At 42.3% G+C, this 19,894-nt stretch overlaps 2 protein-coding genes across 3 annotated transcripts in view; one reads left to right on the forward strand and one right to left on the reverse strand.

The window, feature by feature from the left end:
* RHOBTB3 (Rho related BTB domain containing 3) overlaps positions 1-4,458 on the forward strand; it is a 52,057-nt gene extending 47,599 nt beyond the window's left edge. For both annotated transcript variants that reach the window (XM_082783383.1, XM_082783385.1), the window contains one exon: positions 678-4,458. In XM_082783383.1, the coding sequence (XP_082639509.1) occupies positions 678-793 (116 nt within the window). In that variant the 3' untranslated portion in view covers positions 794-4,458. The remainder of the gene's footprint in view (positions 1-677) is intronic.
* Positions 4,459-11,967: 7,509 nt separating this feature from the next.
* On the reverse strand, positions 11,968-13,912 carry GLRX (glutaredoxin; the record flags this gene model as incomplete). Its single annotated transcript, XM_082783931.1, has 2 exons — positions 11,968-12,075; positions 13,715-13,912. The coding sequence occupies 2 exons, from the start codon at positions 13,910-13,912 to the stop codon at positions 11,968-11,970; spliced, it is 306 nt and encodes a 101-aa protein (XP_082640057.1).
* Between the last annotated feature and the right edge of the window lie 5,982 nt (positions 13,913-19,894).

Consider the following 19,894-nt stretch of genomic DNA (forward strand, 5'->3'; position numbering starts at 1 on the left):
GTTGCCCATTATCAACATAACTTCCCTGGCCTCGCTGCTCTTTGGGTGCCTGGGTTTGGGTCTCTGTCCCACCTGGCCAGGCAGCTGCTGCTGCAGGGCGACCCAGGAGCTATAGGGCTGTGGGCTTCAGTGGTGAAAAGGCATTGTTCTGCAAAGGCAGAGCAAATTCACCTAAGCAATGTGACTAATACCTGTTACATGATTTTATATTGTCAGTGACAGAAAACATGGCATAAAAGACAAAAATCTTGATAAATTCTTAGCTGCCCTCTTTACCTTGCTTTTTGTAATCTCGAACAATTGGCATAAGGATTGAAATACCCTCACCTGCAATGTTATGGTATGGAAAAGTTCTTGCAGTTTAGTTTGTCTTCTAAGAATAAAGAGTATCCATCTTTAGGGGGATCTCTCTGCTCTTTGAATGAGTGTTGTATCCATTTTATTAAGTAACGTATTTACTGCTGACTTAATAGCAATGGAACATCATGTCAAACTTTTGTATCATGGGTACTAGACTAAGTTCTTGATGAAATGGATGCAGTCATTCATTCCAACTTTACTTTTTATATTGTATTTATATCCGTGATGTTTTAAAACCAATTTTAAGAAACTTTGTGCAGCCTGTACACTCATACCTGTCTGTATATTACATTTAATTCATTTATTGCATTGTTTAGTGGAGGAGCGCAATTTTGTAGAGATGCACAGATGGCCGTCCAACATGTACCTGAAGCAACTTGCTGAATACAGGAATTACATCCACTCTCAGAAATGTCATTGTGCAGTAATGTAAGGAGACCGGACATAGTCGAAGTGCAACTCGACTGGGAAACCTCTAATTGGGCATTATATAGAGCATAAAAATCATATCAATAGCAAAAAATAAACACTGATGTTCCCTAGAACATTATATGCAATACTGTAGTGCACTTACTAATGTTATTTGCTTTGATAATAAATGATTCTACTTTCTTCCTTAAAGCAGTAAGAACCGTATCATGAAGAATTATTTCAAGCATAAGGATTTCACGTTCATGAGAATTCAACCAGGCCATGTCATGACTGGCATCTGTTCCCCCTTTTAAGTTCTTTATTGTTAATTTTTAGTGGTTTTCATGGTTATTTTCAGCTGTAAAGTTGTTGAAAACAAATCTTTTTTTTTTTTTTTTCTACATCTGTATACAATACAAGAGTAGCAGAGTAAGCAAGCTGAGAAGCCAACTCTTAAGTCCTTTAAATATCTCAGAACACAAAAATTTACTGCAGCATTTATTGGTTTGCAAAATAAAGGGTAAGCTTAATTCATATTTTAGTAAGCATTCATTTTCTACTTCAAATAGGTTTTTACTTTCAGTGGAACTCTTATAGGCAGGGGGCAAACAGTCATTCAAACGTTCTGTGGGAGAAAACTCACTGGCAGTAGTGACTTTTCTGGTAAAAGTGGGTCTCATGGTCAGAAGTCCTAGCATCAATGTTTGAAATCAGTGTCCTAATGGTGGAGGGAGGTGGCCTACAGCTAGGCACGATGGTCCTATGAGGAACATCACCTGTTGTAATGTGGTGTTCATCTTGACCCTCTCCAGTGGGGAGTCAGTTTAAAATGGAGTTATCATAGTGTGTTCATAAGCTACCATGTATGATAGAAATCTGACTGTATTTTCTGAATGCATGGATTCTTTATCAGATATAAGAGGTAAATCCTGAATGCTATGCATAGGATGACCCTTCAATAGCAGACAGTCTTTAAGAGTATTCTTCAGGTCACAGGCCAAAATCATTCATTTCTTTTGCCATTAAGTTATGTGCATGTATTAATACTAATGACAAAATTAACACAACTTTTATGTTGAGGGTACCTATCAGAGGATAGTTTCTCTAAGTGAAATCTTAGCAAGAAAGTAAACTCTTCATTATCAGTCTTCTTGTACTTTTATTTCAATTCTGGTTTGCCAGCTGCCTTTAATTTTGTTATGTGTTTTCTGAGCCCAGAAAGACCAAGAAAGGACACTGAAAAAAATATTTAGCGTTTCTCCAACTTTAACAGCAGATTATCTCAAAAGTACTTGGAAGTTAACTACACCTGTGAGATGAAGATGAAACTGCAAATTGTTAGAGATGAATCTTTTTGCTTATATGGATTATTTTTACATTTCAATAAGATTTCATAGGTAAATTGTTCTTTCATATTCTGTGCTAGAATCATTTTTTTTTTCCCTGGTGATATTATACAGAGTTTTTTTTGTACTTTTCTGGGACAAACAATAAAATAAGAAATAGATTATGACTCAGCTGGCTGCTACAGGCTCAAAGTTCTAAAGTTAGTTTTGCATTAGATAAGAATGATAAATCATTTTTATTTTTAACTTGTCACCTGGAGATCTTAAAGCTCTTTAAAGATGAGATATAACGATCCACATGTTGCATATAAGCAGTTAGAAATACAGAACATTAAGTCACTTTTTCAAGACCAATGAATAAAACTGAAAATAGGGAAGAAAAATGATTAGAAAAGTAATATGTATTGAATTGAAATTTAAAGATTTTATTTCCTCCCTAAAGTTATGATACCATTTTAGTAGAAAAATAGAAATTCTAGGCATAAATTAATAGATAAGAGTAAAACTTACATTTTCTTGGACCATAAAGTCATGAACAAAAATGAGCACACAGCTGAACCATAACTTTCCCGGGTACCTGAAACATGCTTGGTCACAGATGTGCTTCCATCACTGGCGACTGACAGAAGATACATTTATATGCCTCACAAAGACTTCTTGTACAAAACCGAGACAAAAGTTGTGTGAATGTTTGTGTTGCATGCAGTCCTAAATTTTCAATGTCTTGAGAGCTTTCCCTTTTTTTTTTTTTTCTGTTAAAAGATAATATGTTGCCAATAATGTAAGTAGATAAGGTATAACAAAATGCTATTTTAACTTTATGTAAATGTTTTATAGACATTTAAAATAGGCTTTACGGGAATATGAACTTTGTATCCAACCAAGAGAAATATTTTGGTATTATGTGTTACAGTCAGTGGTAATCACACGTTTTATACTGAGAAGCCAAGCAGTGTGAAAGTATTTATTATGAATTCATATATACACTGCATATTACTCTTCAGACATTAAAACAGTTTTTCATCTTATAGAGTATCCCCATAACACCACCTGTATCAGGTGGAAATATGCTAACTTTGCAGACATAGAACATCTGATAAAATTAAATTCTTAGAAAAAGTGTAATTATAAATTCTTATTTTTATTCAGTATGTTGATTTTCTGTAGAAATGTATTTATCTTAAAGCTGTTTTTAAAGCTGATAGTTTAACATTCTAAAACACAGCTGAGAGTAGGCCATGATGCTTGGTTAGTTGCTGTTGGCAAATTTTTTAGTATTTTGATACATGTAGGAACATATAGATTTTGGATAGTCAGGAATTAAGGCACCACTGAGTTTGGTATTTGTGAATAACTTTGCATAACATGTTAGGATGTTAGCTATGGTATAAAGTAAAAATTATGAAGAAGCTGAAAAATATTATTCAGACTAGTGGCTTTGAAAAGAGTAAAATGTGGGAGGAGGAAAATTTATGTGCTAGAGCTGGAAATGTACTCTTTCAGATGTTTCACGTAGAGTTATCTTACTAGTAACATCCACTTGCAATGCACGGTTATCTTGCTAGCAACATCCACTTCTCTTTAAAACAGACTTGCCGAGTTCTGATAAACAGTTTAATGTATTGTTGACAGATTCAGTTTTCAGTTCTCATAACTGCCCACAAGAACATTTTTGCTCTGAGGAGAATTAAGATTTGCCTCTGAATAGAGTCCGGAGAACCAGTGACGGCCGCAACCTGATGGGGTTCAAACCTACACTTCTTACATAACCCGCAGGGCAGCAGAGAGCCCCCAGTGCTTGGGTGGGGAGACCCAAACATCCCAGTGCCAAGCCACGGGGCTTGCACAGGTCCCAGCATCTCCCAACTCTGAGAGCATCAGGCACCTTGGGCTCAAAGGAAGGAGCAGGTGGTGACTTTGGGTACTTAGGCAGGAGCTGAGCAGGTTTTAGAGGGTTTGGGATGACATTTTAGGATTGACATTTAATTAGAAATTTAACTTCAGAGTCTCTCATTAGAGCTAAGTCTAAAAATCCACTTTTATAAGAAAATTTGTTGAGTAAGAGCTTGCACAGTATCATTCTTGCTGTATTGATACATGTATAGGCTTCGTCCAACCTAGCATGGAGCTCTACAGAGACTAACGTGGAAAGTTTCTGCACTAACAGTTAACCTTATTATAGTCCTTATTATAGTTAAGAATCTATAGTTGTTTTTTTTTTAAATAAAAATTAATAATTAGAAGGAAGAGAAGTTATTTTATTAAGCATGTACTGGAACTCACCATTTCCTATGTGTTTTTATTTTTTTTCTTTTAACATACTGTGATTAAATGTACATGTTATTAGATTTAATATTTTTTTTGTTGTTGTTACAAAATAAAAAGATTTTCTCTAGTCGGTCTCGTGGTTATTTTCCCATTTGTATTAGACTATTTGAGCATTGCAATGGAAACATTTTTGTAGCTTATTAACTTATCATTTATGTGCAGTGTGGTAAGTGAGGGAACAGATAAGGAATTATTTGTACTGCCATATTTCTCCAGACCCTAAATTAAGATGCACTGCATTTGATGGCATTTTAACATTTTTTGCTTTCTTCACATGGTTGCGAGATGAAAAATTCTGAAAATTTTAGTGAACGGTGCTGTGTCAAGCAAAGGGGATTTAGCTGCTTATTCATATCTGAAATTAGAATCACATTGTCATCTGGGTTGTTAGCTGTCCTTTAACAAGCCCAGGCAAAGTCTTCATTGAATCATATAAAGGGTAGAAGAAATGTGTAAGGTACTTCAAATAGCTTTTCTTGTTTGTGATGCAGCAAAGAACAGCTAATCTGTGTCTTGTCAGCTCCCAACAATGATTCAGAGATAATGAGGCAAGAAGAAGCTGACTAATTACAAGAGACAACTAGCAGCAATATGTCATGCTTTTCCAGCCAGTGAGCCAGGCTGATGTTGTCGGTGCAGCACATATTTGCTTACCATGAAGTACAGCAAGGCACTGCACAACAAGGAAAGCAATCACTGGAGCCCTGCACCACAGGCAAAATAGCACCATGTCACGTGTAATCTCCTCGGACAGGTTGCTGGTGGGATGTTTTGCTCGGGTGGGCACTGTTTGCTGACCAGCACTCATGGGAGGCATTTGGGTGGTCACTGGGTGCCTCCGTCCTCCAGTGGTGGTCTGCCCCAGCTGCTCCAGCAAGGATTGCGTTTGGTTTTCTGACCCTTAGCATGCCCTAGTAGTTGATTTTTTAGGAATTACTGTAAAACGGAAATAGATGGGCCCAGAAAATGGGAGAGACTATACAGTTCCAACAGCTCTGCAGGTTTGAATACACCCATTCTGTAGGTTTAACACGAAACTCTCCACACCCTGCAGTTCATATCATGACAGTCTCATTTCCTGGATTATATTGTCTGCATACTTTTATCATTTGAAGTGCTGTTTCAGCTTTGTATTTAAACTTCACAAAATTTCAAGAATTTCTTTAAAAATCATAGTTCAGCTTTCCCTCTCTACCTTATTTGCTATGTTAAGAGTTTTACCTATATAGTACAGCAAAAGGTTGTAAAATAAGAGTATGTCTCAATACACTCTAATCCATGCATGAAATCCCTATCAGATAATGCATCCTAAGGTCTGGCAAACTACTTAAATGTATCTTTGACCTTTCTGGAAAGAGGATGAAAAAAGTGCAGATTCATGTTTAGTTTTATCTGCTCATTCACCACTGTTTTGTTCTTTCCTGTCTATTAGGAATTCCAATCAATATCTTGGTTTCCCCATTTGCAATAAATACTCTAGAAACTGACTGAATATCCAGGAAAGACACATGGATATTTTGACAGTTACAGCTTAACACAATCTGTGTGCTTTTGTCATGCACCTGAGTAAACCTCACATTCCAGCTCCTCTGAGAAACCTTAGCTGATAATGTGAATCCTATCAGTGTAAATTTGTTACTTACATGTAAAAATGGTGAAAACCAGAACTGTGTCCAAGTTGAACCCTGTGGTTCTTGGTGAATGGTGTCTTAGCCAGAAAGTGTTAATATCCTCCTGATTATTCAGATGAATTGTCCTATTTCCTCTCTTCATTGATTCCTTTTGAACATGCTTTTCATGAAAAGGAGAGCTGGGCATTAAGCGGCGTGTTGCTGTGCACCACCCCGGGGGAGCAAAAGCCGCAGAGGTGTTGTGCACCAGCACAGTTATTTATTCTGCATTGGAAATACATTTCACAAACAAAAATATCATGGTAGGACTTTGAGGGGGGTAAAATTGCTCAGATTCTATATTTAGCTATTTCTGGTTTCCTCTCACAGTTCAGCTTGCAATAATGATGTGGTTACAGAGCTGCGTAAATAAGCTCTGTTATTTCTTTGTTTAAAAACAAACAAACAAACAAACAAACAAAAAAACTACAGAAAGTGCCGTTGTAGACCAAATGCTCTTTGCTGATGCCTATCAGTACCAAAGCACTCAATTTACAGCATGTAATTTCACTTCTGCAAATGTGCCCCAGAATAACTCTCCTCAGAAGTGTTAACCAAGAAGGGAAGCAATCTGACTTTCTCAAGCACTAAAAATAGAAAATCATAGCTGTAACTTTAACACCTTTTCAGCAGCTGCCCTCAGCAGCATCATTTGCAATTGACCATCGCCTACAATTCTGTAAAATGCACCCTCCAGCAGTGGCTCTGACGTACCTGTGGATGTGTGTGAACACAGAGAAAAAATTATTACAGCTGCTTCCATTACGTTGTCTCTGACACAGAAGATGGTAGTAGATCTAAACTCTGTTATTAGGTTTTAAACTTTTCATCCCATGGAAATTCTAGCTGCATAAAAGGACTGGGAACAGTGAATATGAGCACAGTTCTAAAAAACATAACTGTCATGTAATCTAAGAAATGTCTGTGTTGAACTTCTCATGTTCACAGACTGTTTGTTGCTTAGTAGAATGTTAAAGTTTGCTGAACAAATCTGCACAAATTTGCATAAGTCATCTTAAGTTGTCCAAGCTTAGCTCTGAATCAGAGGGCTGGAGCACCTCTCCTACAAAGACAGGCTGAGGGAACTGGGGCTGTTCAGCCTGGAGAAGAGAAGGCTCTGGGGAGACCTTACAGTGGACTTCCAGTGCCTAACGGGGCCTACAGGAAAGCTGGGGAGGGACTCTGTGTCAGGGGGTGCAGGGGATCAGGAGGGGTGGCTTTAAAATAAAAGCAGGTAGATTAGGTGATCTAGAAAGAACTTCTCTACTCTGAGGGGGTGAGGCCCAGGCCCAGGCTGCCCAGAGGATCTGTGGCTGCCCCATCCCTGGCAGTGCCCAAGGCCAGGCTGGATGGGGCTGGGCTGGAGGGGGGTGTCCCTGCCCATGGCAGGGGTGGGCACTGGGTGGGCTTTAAGATCCCTTCCAACCCAAACCATTCTGGGATTCTATGATTTCTTAAAACCGATCTTCCCTGTACAATAATTCTAATGCCAAATAATCTTTCCCTTTGAAACCCAGAGGTTTCTCTGCATTTTTTTTTTTTTTATGTAACTTCCACGAAGGTCTGTTGCTAAGCAGGAAACAGAATCAATAGAGAAGGCAAGCCATACCAGCTCACTTTGAATTGCTGTACGCTTTTCTCTTTTCATTCAATGTTTATCTTCAGTTAATTTCTGATATGACTTTGTGGTTGGTATTTTGTATTTCAACATATTTCTAGACTATAGGTCACCTCAACAGGAGAGAAAACTTGTGAGGAATCAGGCTGGTTTGTTTAAATAGGGCAAATTTCTCTCTGGCCTTTCTCGTTTCCACTTAAAAACATTTAACTCAGGCTTGGATTAGGTCTGTGAAGAATAAATCTAACTCTAACCATCCTTAAACTGAAATCAAAATGCCCTTGTGCTGGTTTGGCCAGCTTAGCCAAAGCAGCACCAGACTGCAGATAAGCGAGGCTTGTGCCTGCCCTCTGCTCGTCCTCAGGGCAGCCTTAGGATGTTTGTGCTATCTGACCGTACTGCCAAGTGACATGAAGCCACACAGTCTGCTTTCATTATTCCACTAATTCCACTCCGTTATTCCAGGACCCTATCATTCTGTGAAATAGGAGATTGCTCTTCTGCCAAGAAGTTATGGATTTAAACTTGCCCAGAATTGAGTTTTTGTCTTTTCCATTGCTTTCCTAGCATGGAGAAAAGTCCACAATATCTTCACTTTCTTTTCTGATGAGTTTATTGAAGGTCAGCAACCAGAGGTGGCTCACCTAGGAAATTTTACAGTGAGGACAGGTTGCATGGCTTCTCGCTGATGTGGTGGCTGTGCAGACAAGCTTGTGCTGTCTCATGAGAGCTCAACACAGGGAGAGAGGCTGTGCTCAGGACAAAGCTTTGTCAAGGATGTGACCACTGGGGCCATGCTGACATGATGGCCCCAGAATTGTTCTAGATTCTTCTCATCCATTAGGCCTTTGTCTGCTCGGCAGGCAATGCAGAGTCTAAAAGATGAAAGAAATAAAAGTGGAAAGAATGGAGAAGGTTTTATTTATTTATTTACTTAATTATTTACTTATCTATTTTGCCTCTTCAGCAACTAAAAGCAATCTTTAAACTTCCAATTCTGGAAACTTATTTTTTTTTATTTATTTATTTATTTTTTGATTTGGTAGTAGCTTCACTGCCCATTTCCCATAAGTCTGGTTTCCCTGCACAACGCTATTTACTTGAAGTCTCAATTTGACCAGTGGTGTCACAGTCGAGTATTCTTCAATTAGCAGCCTCCTCAATTGAGGATTTGTCCGACAGCCCCAGGCATTTTCTGTCCAAAGCAGCTCTTAGATTACAGCCAGAAATGAAGAATCCACAACCCTTCTTGCCAGCAGCTGTGTTGTAACAAAACATTTACAGAAAAAAAAGGCTGCTTCAACCTTCATGACCCTGCCATGAGACATCAGCTGAAGGATGATGGGTCGTAAGGCAAGGGCCAGTGTTTACAGGCTGCAAGTGCTTGCTTTCGGGGCTGCATTACAGCATGCCAGCGTTACTGTGTGCAGCTCCAGCTTGATCCATTTTAATGACATGTTTTACAAGGCATGGAAAATGCTGAGGATTTTCAGAAGGTCCTCTGGGAGAGACAGATAGAAAAAAATTGTAGAGAGAAAAGAGGCACTTAGAATGAGTGTGTGAACTGATCTATGTAAGAAAAGAAACACAATGGTGAGCACAGCCACTTAGTGCAAGTGTATTTTATTAGGCTGAATTGCTTCACATTCTGGACTTCTTTCTGCAACTACAGAAAGGATGAAGAGATGTGACATGCTGAAGCACACATAAATGAAATGAAAAGAAGTTGCATTCCCCTAAAAAGATGGATTTGATCCCACAGAGAGCAGCTGGAAGGAATCTGTTCCAAGAAGTGTGCATGTTAAGACGGGAAGGTCACAGTTCATGGTCATCTTTGTCCTGGAAGCAGAAATAATGGACATAAATGGTAGAGATCACTCCTGTGACACATTACTTTATAAACAGATACCCTTATGGAACAGACTTTGGAGACCTTTTAAGTACACATTTAAGTGAGTGTATACATACCTATAAATTTAAGTCATATACAGAGATATAAGTCCACGTCTGTACATGCACACACTTCTTTGTGTACAATACACAGGTAATATGTATTTCATATACATATACCTAACTCCAGTCTTCTTTGCTAAAAACTATCACAGCAAACCAACAGGTTTCATTCAGTGAGGGAAATCAGCACTTCCAACTTCATAAAGCAAGGAATTCAGCCACACAGAAACACAGAATCATAAAGGTTGGAAAAGACCTCCAAGACCATCTGGTCCAACCATACACCTACAACTGATATCACCCACTAACCTTTGTCTTTATCACCACGTCCAACCTTTCCCTAACACCCGCAGGGATGGTGACTCCACCACCGCCTTGGCAAACCCATCCCAATGCCTGACTGCTCTTTCTGAGAAGACATGCCCACTTTTAAGTTTAATTCAGGGTGCTGTAATGATCACACGCTATTTATTGTGCAGAAATCACAGTATTGGAATTGTATGCACCCACACCCACAAACACACCCTTGTCTGTTTTTACAGTTAGTTGCATCTTAACTTGTGGATAAGCAGATCCTAGGTTAAAAAAAAATCTCCCTCTGGGTGCAGGCTACAACAGGTTGTTAAGGGATGCTTAACGAGCAGCAGCAACAGGCAGGGTTTTGTGCCTGTCTCACCGGCACCCTATAGAGCAGGAGATGGGTGTGCTCTTGTTGCATAGTGCCTAGCTCTGTAGTGTCCCACACTGCTCGCTGAAGCTGGACCTGGTCTCCTGCAGACCTGGCTACCTCTGCACCTCCATCCCTTCTTCTGTAGAAAGTCAAGTGCCCGGGGCTTATTAAAGGACACAACTGTTGCCTGGCTGACTTTTTCTTCCACATTACACTTGAGAGGGGTCAGGGTTCCTAGCCACACCTCTGCCTCTTGCATGAGCTCCTTTGTGCAGCTGAGGACCAGGGACAGCCCACTGCAGCATCTCCTCCAGTCCTTCACCAGCTGCTGCCGCTCAGTGTCCTCTCTGCCTTTCTGTGCACCCCACAGGCACAGATGTTAGGCCCTACTCTCCTGTCCGCTACCCTTCTGAGCACAGAAGTGGCCTGCCCAAAGCCCGGTGCTCCAGGCAGCAGGTAGGTGCAGCAGGAGAGCAGCCTGGCTGAACAAGGAGCTCACAGGGCCCTAGCATGAAGCACAGGGAGCTGGAAGCAGGGATGGGTTAGAAAAGAGGAATTTGGAAACATTGCCCAGGCATGTAGGAATGACGCTAGGAAAGCCAGTGCTCACTTCAAGATGTGACTTGCAAGGGACGTCAATGGGCAACAAAGACAGCTTCTAATGCTGTATTAGTAGGACATGGGTGAGCAAGGCTATGCAGGATTGTTGATGGGGCCAAAAGAAACCCAAATGGCTTCCTTCTCTCCCTAGGAAAATCATTTTTGTTTAGATCCTAGGCAAAGGCTAGCAACAGGAATGCAAGCTGTCAAACATTTAATAAAGCATATCCTGCAGCTGGGAATACCAGAAATGAACGGGCACTTCACTCTCATGTAATGGCACACAGTACTGCTCCATCAAGTCATGCTTTAGTATTAAAAAGGGAAAAGGAAAGGGAAAAGGAAAGGTTAAGGTTAAGGTTAAGGTTAAGGTTAAGGTTAAGGTTAAGGGAAGAGGAAAGGGAAAGGGAAAGGGAAAGGGAAAGGGAAAGGGAAAGGGAAAGGGAAAGGGAAAGGGAAGGGGAAAGGGAAAGGGAAAGGGAAAGGGAAAGGGAAAGGGAAAGGGAAAGGGAAAGGGAAAGGGAAAGGGAAAGGGAAAGGGAAAGGGAAAGGGAAAGGGAAAGGGAAAGGGAAAGGGAAAGGGAAAGGGAAAGGGAAAGGGAAAGGGAAAGGGAAAGGGAAAGGGAAAGGGAAAACAAATTCGCTTCAATAATTTCCTAATTTCCAAAAAAAAAAAAAAAAAAAAAGATAATCGAAGAGAAACTCAGTTCAGGATTTTAGGCAAGGGACTGTCCTGCAACATCTTTAGTCCTGTAGCCAGATCTGACCTGCTGATCAGTAAGCCTTTCACAAGAAAAGCCAAAGGGCACAGGTGTGGGGCTGTGTACTGATATTAGCTGTATCTTGTCCTCTGCAAGGCTGCAATATGCATGTTACCCAGGTAGGCAGTCCAGTATTGCTCTTGTCATGGATGCCTGTGCTGGATTGCTCACAGCTATACTCAAATTCCGTCTGTGGCACTGGAAAGCATTGCTGCTGTCCAAAGAGCCCTCCCCGCTACCTACCCTTCAGCTACTGCAGGGCACCAATCTTCTGTAGCATCCCAGGGAGCTGCTGATACAAATTCTGCAGATCAGAAAACCCTCCAATGCAGGTTGTCCCAATAAACACACGAGGAACCTGGACAGAAACAGTGATACAGATCAATCAGTAAAGAGGGCAACCACTGGGTCACTAAAAGAGCAGAGCAGGGAGAGGACTTGTCAGGAAAGCAAACGTAGTGATACAGAGACCATGATTTACAAAATCTCCCTTTTCTTCCCCCACCCCTGCTCGTCCCTTCTCAGCAAGCCTTGTATCTCCTCTCTCCATTCCATGCAGGCTGAGCCACTGTCCTTACAGCCAGGAACAATTACAGAACTTTCTGCCAGGTCCCTTCCAGCCCAAATCACTCCCTGACTCAGATTATAACCTGCAGCATCAGACAAGACAAGCTTTATTCTGTTACCTTGGCCTGAGCCTCTGTCCTCACTAGGCAAAGCACGTGAGCAAACCCTCTCTCTCCATCCCTCCTGTGCTATGAATTTGCTTTCTGCTTCCAGCAGCCGACTTCTCTCACTGTCAAACCTCACACCATGCCTCATCAGCCAGGATATTTCCTTACATTTCCTGTGTGTGGCTTCTTTTGCTACTCACGCTGTCAGTTCCTCTCCTGCTGTGAAATCATCTGCTGCTTTTAATATGTGGCTTCACTGACCAAGATACCCATCCTCTTCCTCCTAGATTCCCTTGCTGCTGGGAAAACACTTCTGCTTTTACGGTGTTGTTGCATCATTTCCAGCATCACTCCACACCAGGGCTGTGTCTGAGCCCAGGTGTAAGGCCATGAGGTTTCCTGAGGTCTGCAGGGACCACCACCAGCACATTGCAGTGCCTCACGCAGCTCAAGAAAGGCAGAGGATACAGGGATGAAATATTATCTATGCTCCAAAAGGTCTAGTGGTTCAAGTGCTACTGCAGGCTGGGGCTAAGGGAAGAAACATTAAAGATATTTATTGGCAGTCAGTGCAGAAAAAGTGCACCAGGGTGCTCCATCAGCTTGAGGGTGGGCTGCAGGATTCTGGGGTGTCGTGTGCCCTTCCCAGGAAGCTGAGCAAGGTGCTTTGCATGTGCCTGTGTGACCTGTGAGGAGTAGCCTGGGCTGTTGCTGGCAGCAAGGTGCCAGGGAGGAGAAGAAGGTGTGTTGGTTACACAAAGGCAGGGCTAACGCTGGGGCATGAACTGCCCAACCTGCACGGCAGTGTTTCTGAGGAAGTTACTTGTGAAATCCAAGCATGTATTGTTGCTCCCTCACACGAATCTAATTATTTAATTAAGCTTCCGAATAAGCGGCCACTACATTTTGCAAGCACAGTGCCTACTCTGCTGCTGGCTAAAATGAGTCAATTTGAAATGTTTTTTTCTGCTTGACATCAGAGGGGAAAACAAGCCCAAATTCAGACAGACTTGTGGCTCTCCCTCCTCTGCAAGTGCTCTGTGCGGACTCAGGCAGCTTCAGAGCATGATCACTGGGGGAATTCGGGTCACAGTCCCCAAAATGTGTGGGTGCTCCCTGCACAAGCCCTTCTGCAGCCAGAGCAAGCACTGGGTTTTCCTGTGCAGCAATTTGGAGGAGGCATGAGGTGTTCCCGGGGGTCTGGCAGCCCCAGGCAGCAGAAAGGACCTGGTGAGGAGACCTCGCCTCACCCTCAGCAGCAGTGGTCCCGGCTGCCAGCTGGCACAGGAGACAAAATTCTGGAACAGGAGCTCCAGCACTTACAGTTCGTTGTCCTGTCCTCTGCTGGAAGTAGTCCTGCACATCCTCCATCCCGGTGATGTCCACCACCTCCAGGTGTCCTGGCAGAAAGTTAAATTTCTGCAACAATGCCACGGCATTCCTGCAGTAAGGGCAGGTTCCCTTTACAAAAAGGGTGACTTTGTCATGTCGGATTTTGCTGTTCACAAAGGCATCGACCATGTTGCTGGGCAGAAGCAGGAGCAGCGCCCCTCAGCAGCACACTCACAGCAAGTGGGACAGCAGCAGTCCGAGTCCCAGATATTTATGGGCTGCACCGTGCCTTCCTCCCAGAAAACTCCTCCCCAGGAGGATGTAATCTCTTACAGACCCAATCACATGCTTCAAAGCAGCAGCAATACTTCCACTTTCTATACATTTTGCCAGAAACCACAAGCCGGTGAAATAGCTAGTGGTGTAAAAGTAGGCAGACAAGTGTCAGGTGCTGTTACAAGGTTTGCTGTAGTTTCTCATTAACAAATGTTCTTGCTGAAGATGCATTTTCTCCATTGCCTTTCTCCTCTTTCAAGGGTTTTGTTGTGCCTTTCCTCTCACCTCATACACTGCAGGACGTGACACTCACCCTGAGGTGACAGCACAGACAACAGGGAAAATTCAGATAGATTTGCTATGCAGACTTCCTATTCTACAAGCTAAAAAAAAATAAAATAAAAAAAAATATATATATTTTGTGTGCATGTATTCTACCTGCAAACTTTCCATAATGGGTGGGTCCCTGTCTGCAGTTCTCAAAATTCCTTGATGACTTGTCAGACTTGCTTCAGCTTTCAAAGTGCCTGTGTTTTACTCCAGCCATGAAGAGAGAATTGAAACTGTTTGAAGAACCAGCTTCGGAACTGAAAAAAAAAAATCCCAAATATTATTTTAGCAGACCAGTGCTCAAAAATCATTTTGGGGAAGCTACTAACCACCTCAGTGTGATTCAACATGCATTGCATGAAACAAGGAGGTGAGATTTTAAACGCCTGGCTCACAGGGGTGTGGAGTTGCCCATGGGGGCACCACCACACCTGCAGGGAAGAACTTGTCATGAGCTTGGCTGTGCCTGGCACTGCAGGATCAGTCCCCCAGGTGGAGGGTGTCCTACACCACCTGCCCCCCCTGCACAAAGCCCAGTGGAGCAGGTCACCTTGAGCAGGTTGCTCAGCCTTGTGTCCATCATGATGTCTCCAGAAATTAAAAAAAAAATAAATAATAAGTTTTCCTCCTTCCAATTAAATGGAGCCTTCTGCATTTCAATCTGTCTGCATTGCCTCTGGTCATGGCACTGCTGGGAAGAGCCTGGCCCTGCCTTCTTCATCCCCCACCTGGTGCTAAACACGTGGGTGAGACCTGCCTGAGCCTCTCTTTCCCAGGCTGGATGGCCTCCTTGCATGAGAGATGCTCTGGTCCCTTCCCACCTTCAGGGCCCTTCACTGGACTCTCCCTAGTACGCCCATCTCTCTCTTGTACTGAGGGTCCCAGAACTGACCTGCACACGTAAGAAATCCCCTGCAGTAACTTGGGCCACTCACCGAGTGTAAGCACCCTGTGCATATTTTAGCTATTTACAACATCATCAAGGCTTAAAAAACCAAGAGAATAAATTCAGATAAATTCAGAGAATAAATTAGATAAATTCAACTTGTAATTTTCATCAGGGTGAGGGGAAAAAGCAGCACCAGAACTCCAGAACTACTCCGCTTTTTTTTTTTTTATGCTTTTTTTTTTTTTTTCTGTTAACCAACCTTGTACATGATAGGCAGACACAAGAGCTCTTCCCCTACCCAAAACACAGCTTCCCAAATTCTGCTTGCTGCAACATCAGCATTGTAGATGGAAAAATGCACTATTGTGTACAGAAAAAATGTGTATTCTGAGCTCTACCCACTCTTGTTCAGAGCTGAGAAAGGAAAAATTAGGCTCTGTATCCTCTTTGTGCACCATGCCACATCTTGCACACCATGCTTGCCAGGCATCAGCTGCGTGCTTGGTACACCACAGAAAATCTCTAGATTAACTTCTCCTGCTTTCAACTTCCATTTCACTCGACTAGTAATAAGGAAACAGAAGACTTCTGAGACCCACTGCTCTTCCGAAATTATTTTATGTGGTAGGTGTGCTTCAGCCTTTGTGACAGCCTTCACCTGGTTAAGTACGTGATCTCTCACCTTGAAGCTACAGCAAAATTAGGCACTACCTATGCATGTGTTTGTGGACCGCATATACCAGATTAACAGAGTTAAAAGTTGATGGTTTTTAGGAAAGTATGGTGGATACTTGAGGCATAGAAGCTTGTTTTGCCTAAAGATACTTGTTTGGTCATTTTTTCAGAGCTCTGAGAATATCTTTGCTGGAGCATGGGGGGCAACATGGTGAGATCCAGCCACCCTTTGCAGCACCCCAACCCCTACAGTGCCTGGCTGCTCTCTGCCTATGTGACAGCCCTCAGGACTGGCTAAAACCCAAGCCCCTGTACTTGTCAAAAAGATGTGGGGTTAGACTCAGTGTGACAAAAAGCTCCTGGGAGACTTTTATTGAGCCTGGGGCTGAACACTCCCAGGAAAAATAAGGGTTTAAGAGATGACCCACACTTGTATCATCCTTCCAGCACCAAATAACATCAGATGGGCATGGAGCTGAAGAAATATAATAGGCCTATCGGTCTACAAGGAAGAGAGACCTGAAATACAGAAGGGAGAGAGATGTGAGCTGCTCTTCACAAGATATTTGTATTTACAGTCTGCACGCACAGCAGAGAACATCAGGGTGCAGGAGAGCTCCTCCTGTAAGAGGTTCTGGCTGTGTCACCGCATGTGTGCTGCACTTTCCTGAACACGTTGTATGACAGCTGTGTTAAGTACCTGAACAAAACCCGGGGGTGTTGGTTTAAGATATTTCAATCCACACCATGGGGTATGGGTTGCGATCACTGCTTGCGGGGCTATTTGGTTATTTGGTGCCTGGTGTCCTGGAGCTATACGTTCAGTGATAAACACAGGCTTCACTGGTATGTGTGTCAAGAGCCTGTAATTGATGAGGTTGTGCAAGGATCAGCTCTCACTTTTCCAGTGTCACCCAGGTTCAGCATCACTTACTTATTCTGGATGTTGCTGCAATGAAAGTGTGAAAATCTCAGAAAGGCTCGCTAATGTTAGATATTCACCTGGGAATATCTAAAAAGGTGTAGGTACACGCCCTTTTGGGGAAAACCTCTGCTGTGAGAATGCATAAAAATGCATTACTAATGTAAGGACAAAGGGAAGGATAAGTGTAGTGTTAGTCTCACGCAAAGAAGTGTGTAAAAATATTAACAGCGTTCAGCATGTACCTGCCTGAGTCTTGATCCTATACAAGCTTGAAAAGTGTCCACAACATTATCTTCTGGTAATCAGCAGATTATAAATCTGTTAAGTCTTTTTATGAATCATTTATAAATTAAATATGTGCAAGTTATCTCCAGACTGAGAACATCTGAACTGAAAATTTAGTTTCAGTTTAATACTTATATACATACGTTTGCAGTAAAATGTTTGTTCTTCCTCATACATGGTGCCCACACAAATTTAGATTGCAGCATTTCCAAGTGGCAGGCTGGCTGGCATATTGAATATATACATACAGTTCAGAGGCATGAAGGTAACTCTAGAAACCTAGTAGCTAAACATGTCTATCAGGTTGTATAAAAACGTCCACACACATTTCTGTGTATGCGAATGATTAATTTTTAACTTCTTCTGTTTTCTTTGAAATTGATTAAATTTTGGAGTTTTTTGTAGTTGAATGGGAGGGATAATAGCCTGGGTTTTTACCCCATGAACGGAGAACTGTGACTGAACATAAGGAGTCTTACAAGCTGTTAATGTAGGAAAAGTAATATCGGAATGGGAACAAGAGGCATGGGTGCTGCTCAGTCAGTATTTTATGGCAGGTCAAGACGGACACAAAAAGCTTTGGGGATTTAGGTCCTGCACCGCTGACCTGGTGTGACTCCAGGTCGGCCCTGAAAATGGGCCCAAACAGCTCCACCTTGCACCACTGAGCAAAGCAATACCCAAATACCTTGTAAAACATGAACAAAGTGCTGGTCTTCCTGAGCCCTTTCTGCCTGACAGGAGGCACAGAATGGGTGATGATGGTAAGAAATTTTCCTCCCAGCAGAAGGAGAATCACAGTCTCGAGCTGGGGAAGATAGGTGTGGAAATAGTGCAGGGGAAATGGATTTTGCAAATTCCAGCAAACTCGGACAATTCCAGCAAAACAGCCATGTGTGCAGAGGGAAACTATTTTTAGCAGCCAGTCAGGGGTCAATGAGTGTCCAAAAACAGTAATGCTGCCACGGTTCTAAAATTGTTTCCCTTAAAGCTGGCTTTACAACAAAGGGGAGAGCACATCTGGGATCCCAGCTGCACACAGGACCCACATGGAGTGACAATCAGCACATCTGTAGGAGCTGTTTCAGGACAGCACACTGATCTGAATCGTTTAGGAGATTAGGAGAAGGCACAACTCCTGTTTTCCTGCACTGTTTTATTTGTAGGATAAAAGGTTAAGCTTCCTAAGATTTTGAAGGAAATGTGGTTTGCGGTGATTGGCAATAGGTGAATATGAAGCGTTTGGGAAATCTTTTATAGTTAAAAGTAATTCATTAGAAATCCAGGTAGGTCTTGTGCTTTGCAGCTCCTTTTTTGTTCTGGCTTCTTTGACAAACAGTTGGCAGAGAAATGTCCACTGTGTGGACATGCTGGTGATGTGGCAGATGTGAACAGCTGTGTGTATCAGTGAAAACATTTCTTTTAGCCAGGAGTGTAATATTGCTGCCCCTTTACACAGGGACAGCATGGACACAGCCTGTCCTCAGACTCTCTCCTCCTCTAGTTAGAAACAGATATTTTATTATTATTATCATCATCATCATCATCATCATCATCATCATCATTATTATTATCATTATTATTATTATTATTATTTCAGCAATATAGTGCAACAATTGCCCAGATGTGGGAAATGCAGTAAGTTCTGTGTTTCTCCCAGGATCAGGAGGGTCCGTTGTGGTTAGGGGCACTGCCGGGGCCACTCCAGCAGTGGGGGCTGAGGAAAAGACATGGGGGAACTTTGGGGATGTTGTGCACCTCTTAAAGCATTTGCTGACTGTCTTGCCTCCTGTGTCCCTCCTTATACCTGTTGATAGCGAATTTTAGGGGTCACCCAGTCAGGGTGGCTGTTTTAGCTCCTTTTCATGCAGATTAACGTGGCTACAGTCTGGTGTGACTGATGGAGAGTTGCATCCTATGGGATGCAATAGAAATGGAGGGCAGATGCCATAGAACTATTGCCTGCATTCAAGCTACAGCTACCTAGGAGCCCATGGCTGCCTCTTCTCCATTGAGAGAAGAACGTCTGGTTCGGGCTTGTTGAGTCTCAGCATATTTCTACGTGAGACTCAAGTATGAACACAGTATAAGCAGGTGCACTGCTCCCACCCACATCAGGGGATGGAGAGCAACCTTGGGTTGATGTGATGCTGCCGAGCCGGTCATAGCCTTCTGCTAGGACTTCAGCTCTTTTCCTGCTGACCTCTCTCAGCCTCTTATCCCAGGGGTCTCAGAGGTGCCCTCATTAATGCTTTAGTTCTTTGTCATTGTACTGATTGGCACCACCCCAGTAGGGGTATTTAAGATACTGTATAGACTGGTATGTGAGGTTGCAGATGGAAAAGATCACACAGAACATGCAGAATGCCAAAATTTACTGTTCTGGGCCAACAAGGACAACCGAAAATCAAATCAAACCTGGCCTTGTGCTTTAAAAGAGATACAGGATTTTGCACCTGCCCCCTCATGTTTCCTAGTGGAATACCATGTCCTGGCCAGACGTTAATGCTAGGTGGCTAGGTTAGTTTTGATTCCTTTAAGCATTAGCCCAATCCTTAAATTTTGTCCTTGAATTGGATATAGTAGAGAATAACAATAATTTGAATAATTTTGTGTAGCTGTCAATTTCCTAAAAAAAAATGCACAGAAAATATTTGTGCATTTGCTCTTAACACATATTTTATTTTATTTATTTATTTATTTATTTCTGTACAAGAGCCTTCTGCATCCCTCATGAAAGCCTCAGCGACCAATTTTTTGAAGAAGGAGGCTGAGGAATGGCTAAATAATA

Source organism: Aythya marila (assembly GCF_965140915.1).
Source record: "Aythya marila genome assembly, chromosome: Z".
Lineage (NCBI taxonomy): Eukaryota > Metazoa > Chordata > Aves > Anseriformes > Anatidae > Aythya > Aythya marila.